The 12,958-nt window shown below is 35.6% G+C and overlaps 1 protein-coding gene across 1 annotated transcript in view; it reads right to left on the reverse strand.

Annotated features, from left to right (window-relative positions):
- The window catches only part of MALRD1 (MAM and LDL receptor class A domain containing 1), a 592,374-nt gene that overhangs the window by 201,242 nt on the left and 378,174 nt on the right, over nucleotides 1–12,958 (reverse strand). The window contains 1 exon segment of the mRNA XM_032621667.1: nucleotides 12,698–12,881. Coding sequence (XP_032477558.1) covers nucleotides 12,698–12,881 — 184 coding nt within the window.

Raw genomic sequence — 12,958 nt, forward strand, 5'->3', positions numbered from 1 at the left:
CCATATGCTTTACTGAGCATATGTTATGTTCTCATGATCTCTTTCAGACACTGCATAACGTATTGGGCAATCACATCCAATGCTCAAAGAAAGCTGTGTTCCACTAAACTTCATTTCAATGTGTTTATAATATTTAATACATGAGATAACTTTCAATGATTCAACCCATAAAAATATATCTAGGCATAAAATAACACACTAAAATGACCTAGAAATATATTAACAAGAGTAAAAAATCAATTAATGAATAATAAAATTATTAATTAATACTTTCATATTTTTATTTTATTTATTAGTTCAACCAACACATTTAGCTTTTTATAGATTAAAAGACCCTTTTAATACTTTGGGCTATGCTTATATTTAAAGCAATTAAGAAAATGAAAGCATCACCCTTCCAAATGAATTCCGATGAGTCTTTGATAATCAGGATAATCACCTAATTCCACATTTTAATTTCCATTAGATTGGGACAATTAAGAGAATTCTAATTAACCACTAAGAACTAAAAAACTGAAATGAATGTAGGGTGTTCCCTCAGTGCAAAGTACAACAGACTAAAAAAGAAAAGAGTAGATTACAATACTAGGAAAGTAAAATGTACCAGCATGTTGCAAAGGAAAAAGCAAACAAACAAACAAACAAACAAACAATCTTACAGTGACTTTTCTTTTTGGTAGAACACTTGGGAAGAAGGAATAACCAAAAATATAAAGCATAATTAAAGTTAATAAAAATATATGTGGTGATGAAGTAGTATGGTTCAAGAACATTTAAATATAAGCACCAAAATGTAAAGATGGAAAACAGAAAGAAACATAAAGAGCATTTAATCTGAGGGTGTTTCTTAAGCTAAACAACAAAGCAAACTTATAAAGTAAAATCTTGATTAAATTAGATTAAATAAATTGGATGAGGATGTTTTCATCAAAAGTACCATAAACAATATCAAAGGACAATAAAAAGCAAGAAAAGCATACTTAAAATATATCTTATAAAAGAATGTTTATATAATTAGTGAAGAAAAAGCATGTCCAAATCAATACAAGAAGCAAACAGCTCAACAGAAATGTTTGACAAGGAAATGAATGGGCAGTTCTCAAAAGATGAAATGTGAATGACCAACAACAGGCTTACTGGTTTAAAGAAAGAGATTTAACTGCATTATTAACCACATATGTAAATTAAAATGCTATATCATTTCATCTACTAAATTAGAAAAAAAACTTCTTGCAGAAATCGAATGAAAACCAATGTTGAGCAGGATTTAAAGAAATAGATAAATTAATTTATCTAAACTAAAAAGGAAAAGCAATCTTGATGGAAGAGATGGGGGTTTAAGAAAGGTTCAAGGTGTTGAATTATGGAGACAGGTGAACATGGCCAAAGGCTGAGGAGAAGAAAGCAATAAGCAACCTTAACGGGTGGCATGTGAAGAAACAGCAAACAACAGTGGATGAAGGGTTGCCAGTGGAAATTTACATTTTAATAATCATTCTTTTTTTTTTTTTTTTTTTTTTTTTTTTTTTTTTTTTTGGCTGTACGCGGGCCTCCCACTGCTGCGGCCCCTCCCGTTGCGGAGCACAGGCTCCGGACGCGCAGGCTCAGCGGCCATGGCTCACGGACCCAGCCGCTCCACGGCATGTGGGATCTTCCCAGACCGGGGCACGAACCCGTGTCCCCCGCATCGACAGGTGGACTCTCAACCACTGCGCCACCAGGGAAGCCCTTAATAATCATTCTTATTGACAATATATATTAAAGTCATAATTTTGTATACCCTTAGGCTGGGATATTACCCAGTAGGAACTGGTGGTAGGCTAGTCATTCTCTAAACCAATGTTCATTCCCTTCCTCATCCTTAGTTTTGAATAAACACATTTCATAGATTTCCTTCCAGTTTGACCATGCAACAAAATTTTGGCTAATTAGTTATAGGTGGAACTGATGTGCAACAGCTTCAAGGAAACCTTTTAAAGGACAGTTGGTGTGTGCCCTTTGCTGTTTTCTCCTAGCTTAATTTTTTCCTGCCAGCTGGGAGCTTGACAGGCATCCATCCTGAGCTAGTGTCTCCCCCCACTAGTTCATTCAGCCATCTTCCCCTCTCTATTTCTATTGCAATACTCTAGCACAATTTATTACTTTTTACCTACTCCATTAGACCAGCCATCTATTGGAATAACCAACTCATCTGTGTACTTATTTGTGGAGGTATTGTACTTGTTGAATGAATACTATTCTAAGAATACGTGTTCAGTGAGTCTAGAGGGGACTTGTTTACCCCACTCCCTTCGTCTGATGACTCCCTCTCATCCCCTCATCCATATGGTCACCAAGGTGGGAGCTCAGGAGGCATGTTGGTACATATCCCTGACATCAGACTAGTTAACTAGTCTGAAGATGGCTGTTTGACCCAAGATAGGTCAATTGTAATCACCTACCAGAGAATTTAGAAATATAACTAGTGGGTTTTTGCAACAGCGTTTTGAGGCTCTTGAATCCTGCAGTGTAGTCACATTTTCTGCCTATGTATGGTGAAGCATAGAAAGCTGGTTCCACAGAGAGGGGCCCGAAACAGATGTGCAGAGGGAAGCAGTTAAAAGAGACAAGAGGCACAGAAAGATCACGGCTCAAGTTCCCTCTTTTCAATCCCTGGTTTTAGAACCTTCCTGAAGTTGAACTGCACTCCTGAGCTCGGGTTTCCTGAGGTTCCTCATACCCTTAAATAAACTCTTTATGTTTGACGCTACTGGCAATTAAACTAGAAATGATTAAACTAGAGGTTTCCCAGAAATGATCATGAGGATGTATAAAGACTGAAAGGCCGAAAAGTAAATGAGTGGAAAGAAATCCAAACCACACTTTTTTTTTTTTTTTTTTTTTTTTGCTGAGCTCCTTCCTGACCTTTTAATCAACAGTTTAAAACTGTATTTCCCAGTTCCTCTGAGGCAACTTTCCAAACAATTTGTGTGACTCATTTTGCTCAAATCCCTCAAGAACCCCTTCTGTATTAAACATCTTTATTCCCTTCTTAAAAGAGATGTGCTGGGTCTAGTTTCATGATGTCACCCACAATGGTAGGTGTTCAATATATATTAGTTTCCTTCTATTGTCTTGAAGTTCACGTATGCTACGCAGGTCTGTAAAACAGTGAAGTTTGTATGTAACTAATCAGCAAAGGAATTAAGTCAATACAACACAGAATTTGTGTCGATGCCTGCATGATTCTTCCCTCTACAGTAATGTCTTGTGCCTCCAAGGCATAGCAGATGAGAGGGAAGGACACTAACACAGCTGAGCCGGAGAGCCACAGAAGAATGACGGGCTGTTGAGTATGCACCTCACCCCGTCTTCCTTTTCTCCACATGTTCTCTTGGAAATGCTTATTTGTTGTATGTTTTTTAAAATTTTTCCTGGTCTTTTGTCACTCTTCCCATGTCTCCATAATTCAACAGTCTTAAACTCTTTTTTATACCACCCTTTCATCAAGATTCCTTGCATCGTACCCTACCCACCTTTTTAGGTAAAGTAGCACATTTGCTGAAAAGTTCCCCTATTTATTAGGATTTTAAAATGCTTTAAACTGTGCCTGTATTTTTATTATGGTTGCTTTTGTTTATGCTAGTGCTATATAACTCAGTTATCTATGCTTATAGTGGTTTGACCTAATCCTGTTTTCCCATAAGCCCTTTTATGTGATCATTCAAAATAGGAGACTTTTTAGAAACTCATGCATGCCTCTGTGTATATGTATGTGCGTGTGTGTTTCATCAAATAGACAAAAAATTGGTTTCTGGCCCTGGCCTAATATTTGTGCATGTATAAATACCTGTGGATTTAGTTGAAACCTATTTATGTTTGAACCACCTGGATATAAATTTATTGAGTTCCACATCTACTTATTTTGAGTACCACCTGTAGCTTGTATATCCTATATATATATATATATATATATATACATACACATTTGTTTCAGGACTGAAGAGTTTATCTTTCAATAGTGTAATGAAAAAAGTATATCTATATCAGTGTAAAATGTAAGTCTCATTGATAAACATTAATATTCATTTTGATTAGAAAATAATTAATAAAACATAATTCCATAAAAATTGAAATGCCATATTGTCACAAATTTTCTATGTAATGGTCTTACTGACCTAGATATTAGGTGGGGAAATGTTCATTGTAATTGAAACAAATTCTACTTAGAAATTGCATGAATAGAGGATAATGTTAGGATTCAGCTTTACAGCAGCCTTCATTTGAACCTAGGGACATTTCAAGGGCTATTTAAGGCTTACTAAAACGTGTGTTCAAGTAATTATATTTTCTCAATATTATGAACGAGCCAAGTTATATCCTTGTGCTTGATTATAATCCAGTATAATCACATTAATTATAATATTCAGTTTATCACTATGATATGATTACAGTTACATCTTTAAATGTAGACCTTTTGACATTGAAATGCTAATTTTATCAAGATTATTGAAAGATAAGGTAATATCTGATATTTTCTAGGTATATAATAATGATTGCCTTGAACACAACATTAATTAGATCCATTCATGGTTTTGATTTTTTAACTAAAAATAGCGATTAAAGATATAATAAACTCAATTACTTAGTTCTATTGTCTAAAATATGGTCATGGAACCAGGAATAAGAATCTATTCCCTGATTTTATGAGAAGCAAATAACGTGGCTCTCAGGCTTAATGAAGAGCAATGTTGTTGGTTGACCATGACAAGGAAGTCTCTCCCCTGAGGCCTGGCTCAAATCAATTCAAGCAGTAAAGCAAAGTGAGGGCTACAGCTGTCAATGACCGGAAGGAGAGGGTTGATGCCACAAGGACTCTCTCTACTTATTGGTTTTGAATTTTGCTTAGTGTGGACTTCATTTTCTGACTATTTTCCCCATAAGACTGGAGCCAGGGATGCTGTTAGGTGTTCTTTCTTAACATATTTGGAGTATTAGAAACTGAAGGGTACATATATTTTTTATATCATAGCCCTAACTGTAAATAATATTCTTCTATTTAAGGTAGGAAATTGCATGGTGTGTTAGTTAGATCTGACTAGATTATAAGACACTTAAAAAATAATCTCCATATCTCAAAAACACCATTTTTTGGGTCATTTGCTATATATGTCTAAAACAAGTTGGCAGAGGGACTTTCCTCTACAGACTCAAGGGGACCAGGCAGATGTAGACACATCACCTGGAAAATGAGGTGTCCTCTACCACAGCAGCAGAAGGGAGACCAGGTGGGTTGTACACCAGCTTGGAAATGCTTCAACCTGGAAGTGACACACCTCACTTCCTCACAGCACTCTGGCCAGAGCTTTTTTACACAGATCCACCTACCTGAAAGGGTCTGGGACACATGGGGGAGAAAATGGATATTTTGAAAATAGTAAATATCTCTATAACGTACAATGGTAGGTTTAAATATTTTGTAGTAATTTGTTTATAAATCAGTGAATTGAGATCACCATTCTTCCCTTTTGATAAAGAATTAAACTTTTGAATCAATAAAAATTAGTTACCTTTCTTTGACTGAAAAGTCAAAATGCTTAATTTCTGCATAATATATGGTATATACTTAGTAAAGATGCATTTATGTATGGATGGATATCTTATTGATACTGATACGTAAGTTGGGAGAGGAATATAATCAGGATATATATTTATTATAATGAAATATCTTTAAGCATAACTTTGATACTTCTTGTTAATCAAGAAAAGATATTTGCAGAAATGTAAAGTAGTTACTTCAAGTAAAGACTACTTTTTCATCGTCTTTTTCAGGACTATTTGAGAACCACTGGGCATTTCACCAGCCAACAGATAAAGTTTCACAGAAAGTTTCAGGTTTAATTTAAAGATATGAATTGGCTCTGACATACAGAATATATTTAACAAATTACATCAATTCTTGGCAGACATTTTTAGCCTTATGTACAAAAGGTGTATAAGAAAACCTAGAACAAAAATAGTTATATATAATCAGATAAAGAAAGAAACTGCTGTGAACTGGATCTCATAAGTCCTATAACATTCGTTCATAAAGTCTGTTTTATTTTCCCTCCCTCCTCTTACTGAAAAACTTTCTGAATCCAAAATAAAACAAGTATGTAACAATGAAGACTGGCTGAACATTAAATTTAAAAAAAACAGGATTTACCATGTTTAAAATATTTCAACTAGTGTTACTAAAACACATCATTGTTAGGAGTACAGGTGATATGTCTGATATCGCCTGCTTTCTTTCAAGAGCATTCGAAACTACTGGCAACCTAGATGTGGCAGGTGTTGTCTGATCGCTTTTATGCCATAGTATTCATCATGATTTTAGTAGTATTCTATGCTGTTATGGCTAAATATGGCTGTTTCTGTGCCATTAAGCATCAGTAAGGGAATCAAGTTGGCTGGTATTTAGTGTAACCTCCGGATCCCTCAATTTTCCAGAGTTGTAATGAAGATTCAATTAACCATGATAGTGAGGATTTCAATAATAATCATGTCTAACCTTTACTGAGTAGTTACTACGAAGAGAGTTACTGTTCAAAGCCCTTGGCATATATTAACTTGTTAAATCCTCACAATTACCCTATAAAGTAGGTTCGCTTTTTACTGCCATAAAGAAACTGAGGTAAAGAGCTGATAAGCACTTATTCAAGGTCACACAGCAGCTAAGTAGCAGAGACAGGATTTAAACCCAGGAAGGCTGACTCCAGAGTCTGCTTGCTTACCCACTGTGCTGTGAGATGATCGCTAGTACAGAGCAGGTGTTTCTAATGACAAAGTTCTGCATGATGAGGCCCCCTGCCACCTCCCCACCCTTACTTTCTTCTGCTTCAGCAAAACGCTCCCTCCTAGTAAGTCTGCCTTGCTTGTCCCGAGACCTGGAGTGCTTTTTTCAGGGCATTTGCGTGGTTGCCTCTTAGTGCATTTAAGCCTTTGCTCAACTGTAACTTTCAGAGACTGTTTCTGACTAATCAGGGTAATAATTCTGCCTCACTTTCTCCCTGTATCATTCACTGCACCTAACACTACATGACACAGTATTACACATTACTTTGCTTACTGTCTGCATCTGCCGGCAGAATGTAACTCAATGAAGGCTCTGTTCTGAATTTTCACACATATAACAAGATTTGAACAAACGTTTTCTATTAACCCATCTGTCCGCCCATCTATTTGTCCATCTATCTATCCATCCATCCATCCACCCATTCATCCATCATTTATGTACCCTTACATTATACGCACTACATATTATCTATCCGTTAGTTATTAAAAATAAAAGTCACTTTTAATTACTTCATTAGGGTGAGATATTTATTTTTTCTACTGACTATCATTTTCCTTTCTTTTTTCTTTTCTGACACACAGTTACTTTAAAAGAAAATTGGGGGAGACCTAAATGCAGCACTTGGAACACTCCCGTGTTGAGAAGAAATACAGCTTTTCATCTAAACTAAGTGAAGAAGCTAAGTTTTGAAGTCACCCTACAGGGTTCTGTGCATAGATTTACGTATTTGTGAACTCTGTATAGAGCAATCACTACTTTGTGATCTCCCAAGTTCAGTTTAATTCAGAGTGATGCTGCATTGAAATCATTACCATCAAGCCACTATTTTTCACTCCAAATCTATCACTGCTGACAGTACACTTAGGAGTCATACATACAGTTTTTAAGGGGTTACAATAAAAAGGGAAGTCTTTTCAAGTTATGCGTGAAGACAATGTACTGAACATCTGAAACTATAATGATTCTGTCTTCTCTGACTTTATCCCCAAGGTATTTCCTTCCTTTCACATTTAGGATTATCTGGGGAACGTGATGTGTTTTGCTCTGTACGAAATTAGAGACAGACAGAGTAGCTACTGTGCTGCTGTCTACTTAGAAGATTTTATTGACTTTTGGAAGCATTTGCTAGTCCCTGAATTATTTCTTCCTTTTCCCCCAATGGAAAACTGGTCATCATTCAGTTGGACCTTCTAGATTTTTCAGTGGAAAAGGCAACGTCTTATAATGTTATCGGCTCCCACCCTGAGGTCCTGGGTTTACCAGTGTCTTGGAGACTGTTCACAGAGCAGCCCTGGCAGCAGAAGGCATGGTGGCGGGGGAGAGGCACACGGGGAAGAGGAGGAAATGCCGGGCGTCAAGAAAGGGGCAGTGAAAAGTGGAAACGGAAAAAATCAGGAAAGCCAAACGCTGTGTGACACATGCATTTCAGCCCTGCTCCGAGGAGGTGCACACAGCTCATTGCACAGAGTTTTCTGCAGACTAGCCAAGCGATAAAGGCTTGCTGGACATGTGAACGGAACAGAACAAGCTTTTAAACGTTGATGTGTTTAAAGGCGTTGTGCCTAGAACAATGACAAGTTTTTTGTCAACGTTGTTCATCTATATTTTAGCCAAAAATATCCAGTGCTTTCTGTACACCATGCATTCTTCAAAGTACTTCGTATAAAGTAAATGATTTAATCCTTGTGAGAGTTCTATGAGGTGGAAGCAGTATTCTTACCATTTTCCGGCTGAGAAAAATAAGACAAAGGAAGATTACATAATTTACCTAAAACCATGGAGCAGGTAGCAAGTGGATAAACCAGGATTTGCACCTAATGGTCTTGTTGCAAAGCTGACATAAATGCTATTTAGTATTAATAGTAGACTCAATAAGTATCAGCTGGATGATTGTATGTAATAAATGATTGCGCTTAACAACTAATGTTGATTGAAAATGAGTAACCATTTAAATTTAGAATTGGCACTTTTATAAATTACAGTGATGGAATATTCCTTTCCTCTCTATATGAATTCTCTTTCTACTTTTCTATTCCATAGAATGGTGGTTGCATTTTATAAGATTTTTGTACAAATCATCTTTAAATCAACTTGAATTTAAAAAGAGGAAATACTGAATTCATAATGTCACTTTTTAAAATGAATAAGCTACTTGCTTCCAAAAAGGAGATATGCTTCTTAATGTATCTTTGGACAGGACAAAGATATGCCTATTCTTTTATTTTATTTTTCTTTTTAGAAAAATACAATAAATTTGATAGTAAATTGAAGATAGCACCATGATGTGTTCAGAATGCAAAGAAATAAAAAAGCATATATCCAGCTTTATGTTGGCCATGTACTAAATATTATCTAATAAACTGAGTTATGTGTTTTTGAATGGAAAGTAAAAAATAAATATGATGCTCAAGTAGCTTTCTTATTTGCAGGTGAGGTAGATAACCATCAAATATATATCTCATCTATATCCTCTACCTTCTCCACTTTCACTCTTAATCAATTTAAAACTTTGTTCTGCACTACTCTGAAGTCTAAAAAAATATGCAAAGATTACAGAGTTGTCAGAAAGTCCAAGAAAGATTTCAGAGGTGGTCTGTTAGGACCCTAAAAAGGATTATAAGTCTATAGATTCTATATAAATCTATAAAAATATGATTTGCTTTCTGAAATTTTCTGGCTCTATTCCCCTCCAACTCTTTGATGTGGGTCTTCACTATCCTTCATCTGTATTTAGTCTATTCAATTTTGATTCTACTCCCAGGGATGTTTTTATTTGTTTGTTCATTTTTTGTTTTGTTTTTGAATGCGGGCTACTGTCCTAGAAAGGAATTCTGATGGATCCATTTGAGTTTTCATGGGGTCTAGACTGCTCTAGCCCCACAGACCTAACTACAGACCCCTTGGACCCACTTATTCTAAAGGTGGATGAAACCCCTCCCAGTTTTACCTGTCACTCTCAAACCACGTGACTGCATTTTTCCAGTGAATATCTGTTGGGCCTTTCATGGTTCTCCTGGCTTCTCTCTTATAGACATAAACAGCATAGAGATCCTGTTTATACTGGGTTTTATAGGGATGTATTTTCACTTAATTTTGTTGCATATGTTTTCCATAGCTTATATGCTTTGTTAACTAGGCTTTGACTTAAAAAAAATTATTTAAAATACTTTTTAAAAATTGAAGTATAATTTACATACCATTAAGTTCACCCATATAAAGTTTACAATTTAATGGGTTTAGTATACTTATGAAATTATATTACAATCACAATAAAAATTTAGAATATTTTCATCACCCCATAAAGAAACCCCATATTCATTAGCAGTCACTCCCTACCCCATGCTCTTTAGCCTTAAGTAACCACTAATCTACTTCTGTCCCTACACATCTGCTATCCTGGGCATTTCATATAAATGGTATCATACAGTATGTGCTCTATTGTTATTGGCAGGATGTGACAGAGAAATAAACACTGTCATTTTTTAGGTTCTTCATCTCGAACGGGGAACAGCAACAATTCCATGATAGATTTTATGGTGACCGGTTTGCATATGATTTGAAGCTGGTTTCCTAATAGGGGGCAATAAAGCACCACTTGAAAATATGGCATAGTTAATAATAATGATGACGGAATATAACGATAAAATGGAATACATACATTTTACTATGTGCCAAGACTATTCTAAGCACTTCTCATATATTAACATATTTAACATTCACAGAAATCTATGATGGAAGTGCTATTTTTATCAACCCCATTTTATTGATGAAGAAACTGAGGCAAAGTGAAATGAAGAAACTCACCCAAGCTAGTCGGTGGCAGAGCCAGAGTCCACGTCCAGGTAGTCTGACTGGACACCTTGTTCCTAACCACTATTCTACACTGCCTCTCTGATGTTTAGGGGTTTTGTCAGATACCATTCTCTTCCAAGTTGGCAATACTAGAAAACAACATAGGGTAACTTATGCTCTAATTTGCTTTCTTGTTACTCATTTTTCACAACACTTCTATTTTAGTGGCATATAAAAGCTAGGGGAACAAAAAAAAAATCATTGTTTTTTAGTTCCAAACATAGTCTTTTAAACTTTTGCAAAATACTTTCTTTTCCTATCTTAACTAAAACATAATCTGAAAATCCTCGTTATTTGTAGCAGGCTGGCTATTTAAAAAATGGTTACTTCTTCCTAAAATATATTCGACATACAGTTGACCATATTCACTACGATTAACCAAAATTTGCCTTTTTATTTATAACAAAGAAAGCCTTAAAGTAGTATATCACTAAATGTATAAGACATTAAAGTATTAGTCAGTACGGTGAATGTTTGATCAACTTGAACGAAATGAGTTATAATCACGTAAATTGCCACAGGACTTTAAGAGAAGAAGGGAAAGAAATAGTCCACATTTCTACATGAAACTTGGCAGAGCTGGGATAATAGCTCTCATTTTTCTTCTGTCCTGAATCGGCCCATCCAAGAATCATTCTGCTTCCCTTGAGAGGAAAAGAATCTCTCCTGTTTAATAAAAGCTTCTTTCTTTCTAAAAATCTTAGAAAAAGCTCTGAAGAATTTTTCCTTTTGAACTTGCCAGAATCATATATAAGTTGAGTAACAAACTATAATAGAAATTTAGCATATTACTAGGAAAGTTACTAGAAAAGAGTTTAAAAAGCATGTTCTAAGATACATTTTCATGATTATATTTTCAGATCCCCTTTTCTGTGGTCCAGGAACCCTCTCCTAAACATCTCCAAGCCCAAACCCTGTCTTTTGCTTGACATAGAGACCTGGAGCTCTGTGACCCCTGTGCTCACCTAGGGTGCATGAATTCTGATTTTATGTAATACGTATGGACCTATGTATATGTGTGTGTATGTATGCATGTATATATATATATATATATATATATATATCTATATAGTAGCTGAGTATCAGCTGCCTTTGCTGGAAACATGGTGGGGTGTGTGGGAGAGACTCAAACTCCAAAAGACTGACTCCTAAGCAGAATCCTTTTCACCAGCCCTGGTCATAAAGAGAGCAAATGCTTTAACAGCACCAAAAACCAAAGTCACATTTTTGCACTGCCTTGGTGCAGTGATATTTTAATATGAAAGCAGCAACAGAATTAAACAGCATTCAGGTTGAGCTCTTCAGTCCCAGGGGCTTGCCTCTAAGTGAATCAGTGTAAGACACCACAGAAGGCATATCTTTCATGGGCAGGATATATCACACTGTACTATTTTGGAAATCAGATAGAATGACTCCTCAGAAAGCAACTGTGCCAGCTGTGAAACTGTACAAATGTATTTATAATTATTTTTGACATTTTCTGGGAAGTTTTGTAAAGAAAATCTAAGTGTAATTATACTTCACATTTAGAAGCATGATAAGTGATAGCATGTTTTTTCAAGTTACTATTCACTTGCTAGGGTAGCATTTTAAATCCCTTAAGCAGAGCTCTCAATTTAAGTTCTGCTTGAATTATACTTGGTTGCATGTATTTCTTATATATCCACTAACTTCCAGCTTTCTAACCCTTTTTACTGATTCATTTAAAATTAATTAAATTACATAAATGTATGTATTAGGCTTACATTTTAAATTTTGTTGAAAATTAGTTCAAAGGACAACACTGCTGCATGTTAGAAAGGGGATGACGCAGAAGGAAGAGAGGAATTACTTGTGTAATTAAAGGATGGAGAAACTATTATCTCTTAACATGTAGCTAAGTTCAACCATTATGAAATTCTCTCTTTCGATTGATTTTTACGGACGTACAAAATACATAACTGCAGAACATTTCATAAATATGAAGCAAAGATAAAATGGCTAGATTATAAATGTGCTTCCAAACGGCAGTGCTTTCCAGAAACTTACCAGTCATGCAGTTTTCAAATTCAATGTCATCGATTGCAGCTCCTCCTCCCAGATCCCTTGTTCTGATACCTTGAAATATGACTTCAAAATTCCTTAACTTTCCCAGAAGGATGACAGCCTTTTGCCAATGATCATCAGAGTTCTGTTTACTTTCTTGCCATACTTTTGATAGTCCTTTCTCTGTCTGAAGGTAAAGAAGTTTGCATTAGGCAGATGATTAAACACAAAAGAAGGAAAAATACACGACAACAATTATTTAGA

This window comes from Phocoena sinus, chromosome 2 (genome assembly GCF_008692025.1).
Source record: "Phocoena sinus isolate mPhoSin1 chromosome 2, mPhoSin1.pri, whole genome shotgun sequence".
NCBI classification, from domain to species: domain Eukaryota; kingdom Metazoa; phylum Chordata; class Mammalia; order Artiodactyla; family Phocoenidae; genus Phocoena; species Phocoena sinus.